The 16,326-nt window shown below is 42.0% G+C and overlaps 1 protein-coding gene across 2 annotated transcripts in view; it reads right to left on the reverse strand.

Moving 5' to 3' along the window:
* Positions 1–3,023: 3,023 nt before the first annotated feature.
* The window catches only part of bag6 (BCL2 associated athanogene 6), a 29,180-nt gene continuing 15,877 nt past the window's right edge, over positions 3,024–16,326 (reverse strand). For both annotated transcript variants that reach the window (XM_075466320.1, XM_075466319.1), the window contains 11 exons: positions 14,772–15,027; positions 14,515–14,684; positions 14,342–14,395; positions 12,038–12,146; positions 11,809–11,933; positions 9,364–9,498; positions 7,916–7,972; positions 7,608–7,832; positions 5,011–5,118; positions 4,770–4,916; positions 3,024–3,155 (listed from right to left, as the gene is read on the reverse strand). In XM_075466320.1, the coding sequence (XP_075322435.1) occupies positions 3,060–3,155; positions 4,770–4,916; positions 5,011–5,118; positions 7,608–7,832; positions 7,916–7,972; positions 9,364–9,498; positions 11,809–11,933; positions 12,038–12,146; positions 14,342–14,395; positions 14,515–14,684; positions 14,772–15,027 (1,482 nt within the window). In that variant the 3' untranslated portion in view covers positions 3,024–3,059. The remainder of the gene's footprint in view (positions 3,156–4,769; positions 4,917–5,010; positions 5,119–7,607; positions 7,833–7,915; positions 7,973–9,363; positions 9,499–11,808; positions 11,934–12,037; positions 12,147–14,341; positions 14,396–14,514; positions 14,685–14,771; positions 15,028–16,326) is intronic.

Raw genomic sequence — 16,326 nt, forward strand, 5'->3', positions numbered from 1 at the left:
ACGTAGCTTCATCTGGCTCTGCGTTCTCCATCTTTCTCCAATGCCTGAGTTTGTTGTTGTTGTTGGTGGTGAAGAGGTCAACAGGAAGTGGCTCTATTAGCAACAGTTGGAATGGGTACAGCGCCACCTATCATACCGGGGTATGACACGCTTTGTGCCTCTGATCCCATTCATTCACCACCATATATCCAAGGAGAATTACCCTTGCCCAAATAATAAACCAACTATAGCTATAATCGAATTAATCTCACCATGTAGACCAGAGATACTCACTATTTTTCTCACAAGAGCCACATTTATGACAACATACTAAAGTCCCCTTTTGCAAATATGCATTTCTACATATAAAACATCCCACAAAAAAAGAAACAACACAGCCAATACATTTTCAATTAAGACCACATTTGCTTTAATACTGGGATGAGTGGAAGCTGGCGTGCATGTTCTCGACTCTCTTCATGTTGTATTTGTAGTTTGTTGTTGTAATCATAGTGAGACATTCAGGATGAGCATGGTTTTTGTGCTGGTTTTTGCCCTTTTTTGATTAAAAACCGATCCATTGTTCCTGCATCTCGCGCTGGCTAAAGGAGCTAGCGTGCGCTGCGGTCAAGTGTGACGGTGGTTTAAGCGGGCTGTGTTGCCAGGTTTAACAAAGCCCCCTTTAGGAAACACCATTAAGCCTTAATTAATACTTAATAAAAATACTTAATCCTACAAAAACACAAAATGAATAAAAAAAAATACTTAATACTTTGCTGTATTCACTGTATTTTATTTGAAAAAAATGTATTGTTACCATATTATCATAGCTACTATGCGAGTGTCAGCCACTAATTAAAGCTTGAGGAGCCGCATGCTGAAAATGAGTGGAAAAGCAGGAAATGTCCAAAGGAAAACACCTTCAGAAAGCTTGGAGAGCTATCAATCAAGACAACTTCAAAAGATCATGAAAGTCTGGCTACTGGGAAGGAAAATATAAAGAAATGACTCAAGTGAAGGATCACAACTCATGTATCAGTACGTGGTTTCATCAACTATTTCCTTCTTACTGGCAGATTAAAAAAAAACATCAACATAAAAATGTCCCAAAAAGAAAACAGTCATGTTATTTAAATCAAGATTTTTATTAAGCTTACTGTACATTCGTGTACCAAACAGCATCACGACAGCCTTCTGTGCTCGAACGTACTAAGAGGAAGGCGAGACTCAGCTAAATGATGAGGAGTTATAGAAAGGAAGCAACAGGACGATAAAAAGATCGAAACAAACACACGGGGTGAAGATTCAGCTCAACTTAAAAGCTGCTGGGACAACCTTTCTGACGGCTAAAGTTGGACCGGAGTAAATACAAAGCAATAAATAGGCACTGGGGAAGTAGTCACGTTAGCTGTACAGAAGAATAACTGCTGTCAAGATTTCACACAACTTTCATCATTTAATCAGACGACTTCTAGTTAATTATTGGTTGCACGGCGGTGCATCGTCAGCATACACCTAGAGAATCATGTTGAGCACAAAGACTGTGGAGTAGTTACATTCTTTAATCACCATGGCGCGCAGGCTTGATACGGGAATAGTTTTAGGTTCATAAAAAGGTGATCCGGGCGCATCGTTTCATCCCTTCGGCGAGTCCTTTGGGACAGCCGGTGGTTCAGATAACCCGAGTCGGTTTTTATTGGAGACACGAGCAGCTTCGAGTCGCTGTTAGGGTTTTAGGCAGAGGACGCTTCTTTCCGTCACCGCTGGGTGGGTTTCACCACCAGAGATGTGATATTTAGGTCTTTTTTTTTTCGTTTCTCTGCTTACGACCTCTGTGTTTATCACAATCAGTAGTAACTCTGCTGCATTTTAAACCCAGAATCCTGCCAGTGGACCCGTCATGGTGCAGATTCACAGCTTGATTATACTTTAATTCATGCAGCTGATGCCTTTCTATGAGGATTCCTGCAATAAATAAGACTCAGACCTGCCCGCTGCGCTCCGAGCATTAAAACCCTGCAGAAACACACCGATGGGGCTTTTCCACCGAAGGAGAACTAATGTGGTTCCAAGTGTTCAGCTGGGGAACCTTTACAGAACCAACCTACAGGGGCTTCCTCTGTGGAGGGCCGACGGTTCTTTTGCAATGCTGGGGTTTCATCACTGAGCACTTGCATCGTTAACATATAAGCGTGCCGTTTCAACCGATTACCAAACGGCTACTTCACAGGAAGTTCCCTTCGTGCAAGGGCAGCTTTTCCTCTGCGGTTAGAGGCAAAAAAGGGGTTTAAGTAGTTCAAAAGGGGGTAAAAGTAGTTCAAAAGGGGGGGAAAGTAGTTCAAAAGGGGGGGAAAGTAGTTCAAAAGGATGGGAAAGTAATCTAAAAGGGGGTAAAAGTAGTTCAAAAGGGGGTAAAAGTAGTTCAAAAGGGGGTAAAAGTAGTTCAAAAGGGGGTAAAGTAATTCAAAAGGGTGTGAAAGTAATTCAAAAGGGGGGGGGAGTAGTTCAAAAGGGTGGGAAAGTAAATCAAAAGGGTGGGAAAGTAGTTAAAAAGGGGTAAAAGTAGTTCAAAAGGGGGTAAAAATAAATCAAAGGGGGGGGGGGGGGGGGAGTAAATCAAAAGGGTGTGAAAGTAAATCAAAAAGGGGGGAAAGTAGTTCTACGAGCTACAACTGGCCTCAGCTCCTGCGCTGCCAACGGAAAACAGAAGGGGAAAAACCAAGTTGTTCATTTATGTTTGGCTTTCTTTGACTGACCAGGCGACACACCCTGTTTTCACTCAGGACACCACCATTAAGATCCACCTGCTGCTCATATCAGCATATTCGGCCTGAACTGTTTTCTGTAAAAAAAACATCTCTAAACAACAACCAAAATGGTTCTCTGTTGGTTGAAAAGCCCCCAAAGTGTCTCCTAAGCCAGCGAACCCCCCCGACGGCAGTGCTGCCACACAGTGAGTCGAGGGAGGCGTTTACAAAGGTGGGCTGGCGGTTTGAGGGTGTAGCTGCACCACCTGTTTAATAATAAAAAAAAAAAAATGCAGATGAAGGAAAAATGGCTTTAATGCTGCATGACTGCGATTACGAGTCTGGTGAGAAAGCTCTGTGTGAGTTGGGGAACTGCTGAGAGTTGAAATCCGGGTCTTCCCTCACTCGTTTCTTGATGTCTGCCTTAACCTGAGAGGAAAAAAGAAAAGAAAAGAAAAAGAGTTGAGCGTTACCGCCACAGTGGGAAACTGTCAGAGCCCGGCCGGGAAGTGAACTTCAGGGGTTTGTTCGCCTCGTTCGAACAGTGGGGACTCAAATCCAGACTTATTCAGTTGTTTTTATTCCAATTTGATGTTAATCAGCATTTATTGATGCCTGTCAAAAGAGTGGCTCCTGTTATTTCCCCTCATAGCCTCCAACACATAAGTTTCAGCTAAAGGTTCATATTAAAATCACACTAAAAAGTACAACTACACCCCCTGCTGGTGGAAACCAGAACTGCAACGCCTTTATTCATTAGTCGTGTAATCAGGCCAGGAATGATTTATCAACAAATCCTTCTGTAAATATCTTCAGAATACTGCTAAGTGTATAACTGGAAAGTTTGGTGTTAGTAGGTGCTCCATAGGCTGAGATATCGATACTGAAAAAATACAAAAAACAGATTTTGAGAAAACGGCATTTAAAGAATTAAATAGGGGGAATTCAATACATTTGTATAAGAAACAATTGCTCAAAAACAGAATAAATGCTCAGGCCCTTAGTAATACTAATATTGAATAAAATACTCTTATTAATAAAGAATACAAGCTCAATACAATACAATACAATAAAAGATGGCATATCAGTTCATTGAGACGCGCGACATGTATGACCAGCCGCTGTCATTAACTCGGTTTCCTAGCAACAGTTTACGGTCAGGTGTGCTGCTTCCCGATGCTTCATCAGCTGATCTGATAGATTTTCTTTTATTGCATCTTGCAAAGCGCAATTGTTGCTTTCTTTTCTTTGAAAGTTGCGGTGTTATGGGGCATTTTCGGAGATTCCGCGAAAGCTAAACACGGGAGCGTCAGAGCGAATCACGTTAGCAGAAACTAGCAAAAGCCAATGAGATTTTGTCATTCGCTATAAATCCGCCTTTAGACATTCATGATTGGTTACTGATAGAAAGGAAGTGCTGTTATTTGGGCGACATATCATTGTGCAGGAGACACGGAGCTTTCCAACGATACCGGTCATGACAGACTTCAGGAAATAGACGAAGCTCAGCATGGCACATTGGAATGCTAACTTTTTGGTAAATTCGGGCGAAACGCACAGCTGCGAGTAAACGAAATGTAATAAAATAAACATTTTAATTTATGTTTTCTTTATAGCAGGTTGAAAGAACACATATTGAAGGAGTAGACTGGCCCAAAAATCTCAAAATTGACCACTGCATGAAAAATCCCAGTTTTTGCCTGCCGTGTCTCGCCTTAAAGAGTCAGAAAAGTTCATTGTCGGTAGAAAACAACTATTATCTTTAAAAATCAGCTTCTTTACCTCTGAACCCTGACAGCAGGTTGGTACAGGAAGCATTTTAAATGTTTCAGTCCCTAAACCTGCATAATAACATGGAGACATTCCAAATGTATTCTACATTAAAAAAGAAGAAGAATATAATAATACGTCTCCTATAACCGTCCTTAATGAGGCTCATGTCACCGTTTCTGTACAAACCCTGAAATCTTTCTCTTGTTTCTAACCTTCTGAATAAAGTCGCCCGTTACAGACCTAAACGATAACCGGGTGGGACGGCGTTACCTGTTCTGCGTAGGCTTCCTTCACCTCCTGGGTGTCCAGGTCGCCCTGCAGCTGCTCAGCGGAGGTGACGGGCTTCACGCCGGCCGTCCTGGCAGCGTGACTCACGGCGTCGGAGAGGGAGAGGAGGCTCCCGCTGCCCTGTCCTGTCTGAACACACAAACACATTCAACACCGCTTCATGAGGACGCGGCGGCCCCAACGCAACAAGAAGAAGAAGAAGTTAGCGGCGGTCCGATCGTACCTTTCTGCGTTTGGCCGGCATCCCGTGCAGATAGGCGTCAGACAGCGGCGGCTGAGCCTTCATCTTCCTCTGCGTCATCATGTCACACCTGATGATGGGCACCCACTCCTGCACCGCACCCAGCAGACAAACAGCTTGTGTTAGGAGAAGGTGCTCGTGTTAGGAGAAGGTTCACATGCAGGGGCTGTGACCGAAACCGCATACTACTCCTACTACTGCTACTAACTTTGAGTTAGTATGCGAGTTTGAGTAAGCGAGAAGTTCCCGGATGCATACTAGATTCTCTGAAATGTTGGGTATGCATCATGAGGTTACTACTCACTCTCAAACTACCCAAGATGCAACGTAACGTGGTCGCCGATCGTCATTTCCTGTCAAAACGGCAGTTACAAGCTAGCTACAACGAGGGTAGGTTCACTTCCTGTTTTCAAAGCAAAAGCACCAATTGTATGGTAATGGCTTTCCCTTTGATAAAAGGCAACGGGTATTTTATTTTGTGAAAATAACAGGAAGTGCGTTGCTCACTGCGGCTAGCTTTAGTAGCGCCGAATTGGTGGGAACAAAATTGTAAATAGCCGGTATTTTGTCAGGTTTTCAACACGTTGGGGATCTAAACGACTACTTTCTCACCTGAAAATGTTTCAAATGTTGCAAAAGTTTACAGAGTTTAGAGCTTAAGTGATTTCAGCTCAGGCAGGAGTGAAATGCATTGTGGCTAAACGCTCTGCATACTGTTGGATCGATGAGTAAGCAGTATGGAAGTATGTAGTATGTGGTTTCGAACACAGCCTGTAACTCCGTTTTGTCCCTATTTCTTCTTCAGTGGTATTGTGTGAGGCTGCCTTTCAACAGCAGGAGCATTCAAGGACTGAAGAACGCAACAAGAAGCACTTATTTACGTCCTTAAAAAGAGTTAAAAGAGTTCCACAGACTCTTTCAGGACTCTGGGGAACGACATACCGTTGTCACCATGGTAACAGCCAGCTGGGGCCACTTTTATGAGTCCAAATTACAGTGTGATGCCTTTGTTGCTCAATAAACCTCTCACTGTAGCTCAATTTAAATTTTTTAGAAGCAAATGATGAGACCCGTTGGACACGTTTATAAAGGTTTTTACAGCAGTTATCGAAACTGTGAGCCTCTTTTGACATGAAGCTGTATGACATCCCATATCAGCAACATCATTTCTGAACATCTTCTTACCCCCTGCTGCGTCCTGTGAGCAGAGTTCCAGCCTCGTTTTGGTGTTGATGAAGGTAGTCCGGCTAGTTGGCTGGGGTTTAAAAAATAAAGCGTTTTGCTTCTCAAAACAATATGCGTTCAACAGAGTAATACATTTGCATCACAAAATCGTTCTCCAGGAAAAAGTCAGACCTCACAATCGCTTGGCCCTATTTTCTCTCCCTTCGTATCACTGCCTGCTGCCGCCTGCCGACAGCCACACGCCTGTTACGGTGTCTGCTGCTCGGAAGTGTCAGTAATGGGTTTGGCAGGATGTTTCGAAAGACAAACTGATTTATTAATTCAAAACAAGGTCAAAACAAAGCGCGGCTGAGCCGGATACCAACAACTAATCTGTGACAAAACAGACTCGACAGAGAAGGAATTCACAAAACTGAAGGGAAACCTGGAAACTAAATACTGAACTGGGTGATTGTTGAATGAGTGCAGCTGGGGACAATGAATACAGGTGACGTGAGTGAGACTAATGAGCAGAACATTGGGACTGAGGAAAAAGCAAAGGCAAAATTAAACTAAACAAGGACTTAAAAACTAAGGCATGACTAACACATCATAGAACAAAACTAAAAACATGGGGAAAACCTCATGAACGTGACAGGAAGCAGGGGACTGCTCAGTCTGCACTTCGGTCTGCACGGTCTACACAGCAGGCAGTGATACGAAGGGAGAGAAAATAGCGCTTTAATAATTTAATTAATTTAATCAGTTATTTTATTTAATTATTTTTAATGTATTTATAATTTATTTAATTTAATAAGTTATTTATTTAACTACACAGCACACAGTGATACGAAGGGAGAGAAAATAGCGCTTAAATAATTTAATTTAATTTAATCAGTTATTTTATTTAATTATTTTTAATTTATTTAATAAGTTTTTAATAAGTTATTTATTTATTTATTTAACTACACAGCAGGCAGTGATACGAAGGGAGAGAAAATAGGGCCAAGCGATTGTGAGGTCTGACTTTTTCCTGGAGAACGATTTTGTGATGCAAATGTATTACTCTTTTATTACTCTTTACTCTTTGGTATTACTCGTTTTTATATTTTAAACCCCAGCCAACTAGCCGGACTACCTTCATCAACGCCAAAACGAGGCTGGAACTCTGCTCACAGGACGCAGCAGGGGGTAAGAAGATGTTCATAAATGATGTTGCTGATATGGGATGTCATACAGCTTCATGTCAAAAGAGGTGAACTATCCCTTTAAAGCTTGAATCAGCATCCGTTTTCTCTGAATAGAAATCCTGCCACTTTGGATAAAGGACTGCAACCGTTTCCTTCGTGCACTGTGCACGTAAAGCCGGCCAGGAGTCATTGAAGGAACAGGCGTGGGGCAGTGGGAGCTCTTACAGGAGGAACGGCAGCAGCCCAGGCTTCCGACTCCCCGGCAGACTCCTCGCTGCTTCCCTCGGCTCCCGCCGCTGCCATGTCGCCGCCTAACGGCGCAGCCCCGCCCGAGGCTCCCAGGTCTCCTGGCAACACCCTCGTCTCCCGTGACGACACGGCCGTGTCGTGGGACACCGACATGGCCTCCTCTGCTGTGGTGGCTGCAGCCGGCGAGAGAGTGTCCCCGATCTGAGGAGGAGGGCGACAGACACACGAGTGAAGGCCTGAAAATGTCCAAGCGCATTCATCTGAGCACAAACACACACGCTTACCGTCCCACTTTGAGCTACTTCAGGCTCTTGTGTGCCGGCGGCGGACGGCTGATCTCTCTGTGAAAGAGTAACATCTAATATTTATTAGCCGTTTCAGACGCACCGTCCTGAGCAACATGATACGCAACAGCCATCAGACAAGAGCAGCTGCTCTCTCTGCATGTGCACCAAACCCACGAGGACATCTCAACCCTCTGGGAAACTTTTAGAAACGATAAAGACATCAACAGATTTTAAACCGCAGTGCGTGTGAGAGGAGGCTTCCTCCCTGAGAGCAGATGTCGAGCACCATCCCATCACCTGTGTGTAGGGATGCAAATTATAGATTCATTCATTAATCCCTGGAAAAAATGCCCCTCCAAAAATTAAGTGAGAAAAACAACAAATACAAGACGTTTTTGCTCGAAATTAGCAAAATTAATACGGTTTGTTGATCATTTTTACTCCTTGGATGTTCCCTAACTGTCTGCTGTGATCATTTCATCCTAATTTTCATTAATTAGTGCACTTTACAAAGACAGCAATCAGGCAAGCTAATGGGGAAACTAAAAAGCGCCCCCTGGTGGCCAATAACTTCAGCATGAGACTACACTGGAAAAAATGCCCCTCCAAAAATAAGTAAAAAAAACAACAAATAAAAGACGTTTTTGCTTGAAATAAGCAATAAATCTGCCAATGGAACTAGTGAAAATCGGCTTGTCAAGATGTGATATTTAGGACTTTTGAGTTAAAAGTGATCTTGAAATTAGCTTAAAAACCTCTTCAAATGTCAAAAAAAAACCTTGTTTCATATGATATGTGACTCAAAACAATTAGTTTTCAAGACTTTTTAATTTATCAAGATATTCAAGATGTATTGTATTAAAACAAGTCCCTATATCTGGCTGAAATGGTACTTGTTAGGCAGTTGTGTCTGATATTAAGTGTAATGAGATATTTTGACTAGAAATGAGACAAATATACTTGGTAAGACTTTGATTTTTTCCAGTGCAAGTGGGAAGTTACGGGATATTATATCCTGGCTCCATGAATCGTATTAGCTCCTGAAATCCCTCGCCCTAAATTCTCTGAGTAATGCCTTCTGCTTTCCTTTGGTGGCACACTCGCCTTCCCACCACAGCAGCGATTGTGGGCTGTGAAGGCGACGGAATGGCTACATGCAAGTCGTTCAGGTGGCTTCTTAACCAACTTCTGTTGAATTTCAATGTAGCGCCGCAGAGTTTGCATTGTGCGTCTTTTTCATCGTTAATTAATCTAAAATGCTCCCACACTCGACTCCGTTTTGACCGCCTCAAGTTTGTGTCGGGTCTACAATCTCGGGTCACGTTCAAGTACGTCCTGTGGGAAACGGTCTTAGATTACAAAGTTCAATTAGTCGACAATTAATTTAATTTAGTCGAGTAAATTCAATTAAATCGATAGTCGATTAACCGTTTACATCCCATCACCTGTGTGTGAACAATGTAGTTCTGGATCTGCTCCTGTGGGATCGGGATGTGCTCCAAGATGACCTGCAGCCTCATCGTCATCATGCTGGTCATCCAGTTCACCAGGCTGGGGCTGATGTCGCTCGACATCCTCCGCTGGAACGACAGAAGAAGATTTTTTATTTATTTAATTAAAATAAAAAGAACAAGAGGGATGTAACAGAAACGTACATGGTATGTTGGGACATCAACATCTGGGTTTCTTTAAACAATTAAATAAAAAAAAACGGAGACCGAGCAACCTTTTCCTTAGACAGTAGAGCTGTGTATCAGATTATAAGAAAAACTGAACAAAACAAATAAATCCCAAGAATTAAAAAATAAATAAAAACAAAAAGACAAAACACCACCACAAAAAACCAAATCTATCAATTTGTTAACTCCACGAAATCTGGCTGTGACTGTTGCACATAGGAGATCCATTCTGACCACAACTTAATAAATCTGTTCATTTGTAGGCCAAGTGAAAAAGTCATTTTTTCCATTCTGTATACTTCCATTAACTATATCCTTCCATTCCTCTATTGTGGGGGAGTCAGGAAGCAGCCAGTGCTGTCTGCTGCATTTCATGCCAAGGTTGTCACGTTTTAATACCTTTTTGGGTTTTATTTCTATCCTATTCACACCAACTAGGGCTGAACGATATACCGTTATCGTATCAATATCTACATATGAACATTCAAGATATTAATATTGCAAATTCAACAATATAGATTTTCCCTGCATGTGCAGCTCAGGCAGTCGCAAACATCATTTTAACGCTCGCCCTTATGTACAGCTGAAGCCAGCCAATGACAAACATCCGAGCGAGGGAGACGGACACAAACAACTACATTCACAGCGGTGAAATTAAAAAGAGAAACATGAGTGCGGAAGATGAGGCGGATTTAGTGGCAAAAAATAAGTAATTCTTCGTTATTTGGAGGTATTTTGTATTCAGAAAAGAGGATGTGAACCAGAGCGAGGTAAGGCAGCACAACAAACATGTTGCACCACCTGAAACAACACCACCGCTGCATGAAGAGTGTATCGCAATGAGAGAAACGGCGGAGAAGTGAAGCCCAAGCAAAGTTTGATTGCTGATGCGTTCAGTAGCGTTACGCCACATGAGTCGACGTCCACCCGGCACAAAGACCTTACAGATGCTGTAACACACCACATGCAAAAGACGTGGTGCCCGTCCGTGTACACGTCACAAAAGAGGAAAATGGTTCAGACGCTGGACACTTGTTACAAAATACCATCCCGAACATATTTTAATCAAGAGGCCGTTCCAAAAATCTATAACGAATGTAAAATTAATGTTGAATCCGAGCGCCGTGAAATTGAACGTTTTGCCACAACCACGGACCTGTGGTCGAGCCGGACGACTGAACCGTACACCAGTTTAACGCTCCATTTTTATAACAACAAACTCCCAACTCAAGACCCGATGAATGCAGACGTCCTTCTTTTGTATTCCGTTTTTTATTTTTCAGAAAAATGCTGAGTTTTCACTGATCCCACAGTCACATCGGATCGATATCGAGATATCTGGCATGAATATCGAGATATGAAATTTTGTCCACATCGTTCAGCCCTAACACCAACTCTTATGCAGTCGTGTCTAGCATCACAAAAACACTACGAAGAAAACTGTGGTGGACCGATGCTCTCATTTCACGTGTTCCTTTTGAGTTATTCTGATAAGTTTAGGATTCTCATCAGTTTCAAAGTTACTGAGAAGTTGACTCAGAGGGGATTCAAACCATAAAACTAATCAGGAGGTCTGCAAACAGAAGAGTAAACTGGTAAATTAAATGGACAACCAGATGATCTCTACCTCATTTACTCCAAGAACAGCTCCTTCTCTAACCAGCACATTTACTGACGTACCGTATCATTTAAATAGCTTTAACAGATAAAAGCTCAACTCCTAAACGTGAGGTGGTAGAGGACACAGTGAAGGAGTCTTTGCCAAAGCTAAATGAGGATTCGACACGCTCGTTGGAGGTAAAGGGAAGCATTAAAACGCCCCGACTGAACGCCATCTTCTCAGATATTCCTGGAGATTAAAGTCATTCCTGAAGGGTTCACTTCCTCTTCCTCTGCTGGACGAACACCACAGCTGCTTTTATTCCCCTCTTCTGGGTTTGTTTCCAGTTAGAACATCTACTTCTACTTAATTACAACCACAAGCAACATGCTCTATACCACCACCCGCAGGCGGAAATATGCAGTCGAGTTTATCTACTTCAAATCAGCTCATAGGAAATAAATCCATCTCACTTTTCTTCTGGAAAAATTGCTTAAAATTAGCTTAATCTGGCTAAAATCACAGACTTCTGTTTATTTTTATCTCTTATTTTTCCCAAACTCTGGTCATGTGGAGTTTATTTCCCATTGAAAACAAGATCGTGTGCTCACTATTCTGTGGTTGATGACGGCAGTCAGAGCCCTCTGGTCTCCTCTCAGACAGTGCAGGTTGAGGGCGAGACACTCAAACAACGCCTGGTTGCACATCTGCAGCAACCTGGGCCCAAACGTGTCATCTGGAAAAGAAGAAAATGCATCAATAAGTAGAGCTTAGCTCGATAACAAACGTCTTCCTGCACAACCGGAGGACAAAAAGGGAGGCGAGACATGTGGAGTTTACCGGTGCAGCGCAGAATATGCGTGGCGATGTGCATCAGCTGCTGTCTGAAGAAGGCCATGTTGGTCTGGGTGATGTCAACGCCATCCAACACGGTGACTGAAGACTCTCTCTGCGGGAGAAAACACATCAGAAGATCAGTTACTGAACTACAGCTGCATTTTTGCAGCGATTACATGATAAACAGTGTTCCAAAAACACGAGATTATGGCTGTGTTCGAAACCGAATACTTCTTCTACTACTCATACTAACTTTCTGAGTTAGTATGCGAGTTTGAGTAAGCCAGAAGATGCATACTAGATTCTCCGAAATGTTGGGTATGCATCATGAGGTTACTACTCATACTCAAACTACCCAAGATGCAACGTAACGTGACGTCGCCGATCGTCATTTCCTGTCAAAACGGCAGTTTCAAGCTAGCTACAACGAGGGTAGGTTCACTTCCTGTTTTCAAAACAAAAGCACCAATTGTATGGTAATGGCTTTCCCTATGATAAAAGGCAACGGGTATTTTATTTTGTGAAAATAACCAGAAGTGCGTTGCTCACTGCGGCTAGCTTTAGTAGCGCCGAATTCGTGGGAACAAAATTGTAAACAGCCGGTATGCGAAATGCATTGTGGGTAAACGCTCTGCATACTGTCTGATCGATGAGTATGCAGAATGGAAGTATGTAAGTATGTAGTATGCAGTATGTAAGTATGCAGTATGTAGTATGCAGTACGTAGTATGCAGTATGTATTATGGAAGTACGTAGTATGCAGTATGCTGTATGTAAGTATGCAGTATGTAGTATGTAAGAATGTAGTATGCAGTATGTAAGTATGCAGTATGCAGTATGTAAGTATGTAAGTATGTAGTATGTAAGTATGTAGTATGTAAGTATGTAGTATGTAAGTATGTAGTATGCAGTATGTAAGTATGTAGTATGCAGTATGCAGTATGTAAGTATGCAGTATGTAGTATGTAAGTATGTAGTATGCAGTATGCAGTATGTAGTATGTAGTATGCAGTATGTAAGTATGCAGTATGTAAGTATGTAGTATGTAGTATGTAAGTATGCAGTATGCAAGTATGTAGTATGTAGTATGCAGTATGTAGTATGCAGTATGTAAGTATGTAGTATGTAGTATGCAGTATGTAGTTATGTAGTATGTAGTATGTAGTATGCAGTATGTAGTATGTAGCATGCAGTATGTAAGGATGTAGTATGTAAGTATGTAGTATGCAGTATGTAAGTATGTAAGTATGTAGTATGCAGTATGTAAGTATGTAGTATGCAGTATGCAGTATGTAGTATGTAAGTATGCAGTATGTAAGTATGTAGTATGTAAGTATGTAGTATGTAGTATGCAGTATGCAGTATGTAAGTATGTAAGTATGTAGTATGCAGTATGCAGTATGTAAGTATGTAGTATGCAAGTATGTAGTATGTAGTATGCAGTATGTAAGTATGTAGTATGCAGTATGTAGTATGTAGTATGCAGTATGTAGTATGCAGTATGCGGTTTGGAAGTATGTAAGTATGTAGTATGCAGTATGCAGTATGTAAGTATGTAGTATGCAGTATGTAAGTATGTAGTATGTAAGTATGTAGTATGCAGGTATGTAGTATGTAGTATGTAGTATGCAGTATGTAGTATGTAAGTATGCAGTATGGTAGTATGTAGTATGCAGTATGGAAGTATGCAGTATGTAGTATGTAGTATGTAAGTATGTAGTATGCAGTATGTAAGTATGTAGTATGCAGTATGTAAGTATGTAAGTATGTAGTATGTAAGTATGTAGTATGCAGTATGTAAGTATGTAGTATGTAGTATGTAGTATGCAGTATGTAGTATGCAGTATGTAAGTATGTAGTATGTAGTATGTAAGTATGCAGTATGTAAGTATGTAAGTATGTAGTATGCAGTATGCAAGTATGTAGTATGTAGTATGCAGTATGTAAGTATGTAGTATGCAGTATGTAAGTATGTAGTATGTAGTATGCAGTATGCAGTATGTAAGTATGTAAGTATGTAGTATGTAGTATGCAGTATGTAAGTATGTAGTATACAGTATGCAGTATGTAAGTATGTAAGTATGTAGTATGCAGTATGCAAGTGTGTAGTATGTAGTATGCAGTATGTAAATATGTAGTATGCAGTATGTAAGTATGTAAGTATGTAGTATGCAGTATGTAGTATGCAGTATGTAAGTATGCAGTATGTAAGTATGTAAGTATGCAGTATGTAAGTATGTAGTATGTAAGTATGCAGTTTCAAACACAGCCTAAGACTTGGTCATACTCGACTCTGAGTGGACTTACAAAGCTCTCAGTGATGTACTCCTCCAGCTCGTTGACGAGACTGTTGGCAGCAGTCTGTGGAAGAGAAAAGAGAGCGACATGATGAGGAGGAAGAGGAAGAACTTCGACTGTAACGTGACCAGATAGAAAAGGATCAGCATCAACAACATTCAGAGGATGGAGTCAGGACTGACAGCGATGTTCTGATCGCTGGGCTCTCTGCCGCTGAGGTAGTTCTGGGTGAAGAACTGGGAGAGCTGGGGCTGGATGCGGCCCAGGGGCTGGTGCTGGCCGTGAAGCAGCATCACCAGGTCGGACATGGTGAACGTCTGGCACACCAACATCAGCAGCTCCCCAAAAAACCCTGAGAACAGCAAACAAAGAGAAGAGAAACCCGGTCAGGCGGGAGGAAACACGCCGAACAGCTGAAGCCCGTCGGCCTGTAGCTCACCTGTTGGGTCCTCGGGACTGATGAAGATGTTGGTGGCCTGAGACAGTCTTTGCATGAACTGGGCGATGCTCTCCGTGTCATTCTGAGCTTGGCCAAGAGAGCCCATCATGGTGCTCAGCACGCCGCGCACGATCCCCGTGAACAGCTCCGGGTTGAGCGATTCGGCGGCGGGGTTAGGTGCAGGATTGGGCCCCGCGGTGGGAGCTGGAGTGGCACCAGTGGGGGGCGGGGGTGGGGAGAAGATGGGCTGGGAGGCCTGGAAATAAACACAAGAACAGAGGATCAGTTAAAGCAGTGGTTCTCAAACTTTTTTGGTCATTCCCCACTTTGAATGAGCCCCACCTGCCCCCCGTCGCCCCAACAAAAATAGTGACAAATCACATTTCAACTTTATTGAACTAACACCAAGTAACGTCATATTTTATAAGGAATCAAAATCAATAACATCAAATAACACAAAGTTCAAAAAGAGAAAATAAAAGTGTTCCATTTGCAATCTGTGCAAAAAACAAAAACAACTAAAATTTATCCCTGCATTAGTGGCTGCACACTGGAAAAAAATTAAGTCTTACAAAGTATATTTGTCTAATTTCTCGTCAAAATATCTCATTACACTTAATATAAGACACAACTGACGAACAAGTACTATTTCAGCCAGATATAGGGACTTGTTTTAATACAATACATCTGGAATATCTTGTTAAATGAAAAAGTCTTGAAAACAAACTTTTTTTTGACATTTGAAAAGGTTTTTAAGCTAATTTCAAGATCACTTTTATCTCAAAAGTCCCAAATATCACATTTTATTTTAAGCTATCTTGACAAGCCGATTTTCACTAGTTCCATTATGAGATTTTTTTGCTAATTTCAAGCAAAAACGTCTTTTATTTGCAGTTTTTTTAAACTTATTTTTGGAGAAGCATTTTTTCCCAGTGCAATGAGCCTGTTTTGCACTGCACAACTTCTCAAAACGTGGTTGCAGGCTTGAAACTGCCACTCAAGTCATGCTCAGTGTTGAGCTAAGATCTGTGTTTTGTTTTCAGAGATGCCACAGCAGTGCAGCATGTGGTTGCATTGCGCGATTGTGTATGCAACTTTGTACGAGGCCATTTGTGCTCGACTGTTAACCGACGCAGGCTTTACCAGGCGTTGCTCCTGCTGTCGATTTTCTTTTAAAGAAATCCAGTTCGGCCTCATGCTGTCTGCTGCTAACAGCTTCAGACACAGAGCACACATCGGTCTCTCCTCTGCACCGACCACTGCAACCGTGAATCCTCGACCAAAATAGCTTTCATCATATTTTCTTTTCGGTTCGGTTTTTGGTTGACTTGGCCCCTGTGTCTTGTGTGTTTGTGATGGTGCTCTTTTGTGGTCCGAGTCACAAATGTATCCATGTTGCTCACAGTTACGCTACCTGCTACCTTGTTGTCCCGCTGCAATTAACAACCCGACGTCAATCATTGTTTTTGCACTTTAGTTCCAGGTTACGTTTTTCTCCCGGTCTCCTAATGCGCTCTCATAATTTTAGCTATTCATTATTACTTTGTTTGTGTGT

Source organism: Odontesthes bonariensis, chromosome 5 (assembly GCF_027942865.1).
Source record: "Odontesthes bonariensis isolate fOdoBon6 chromosome 5, fOdoBon6.hap1, whole genome shotgun sequence".
Lineage (NCBI taxonomy): Eukaryota > Metazoa > Chordata > Actinopteri > Atheriniformes > Atherinopsidae > Odontesthes > Odontesthes bonariensis.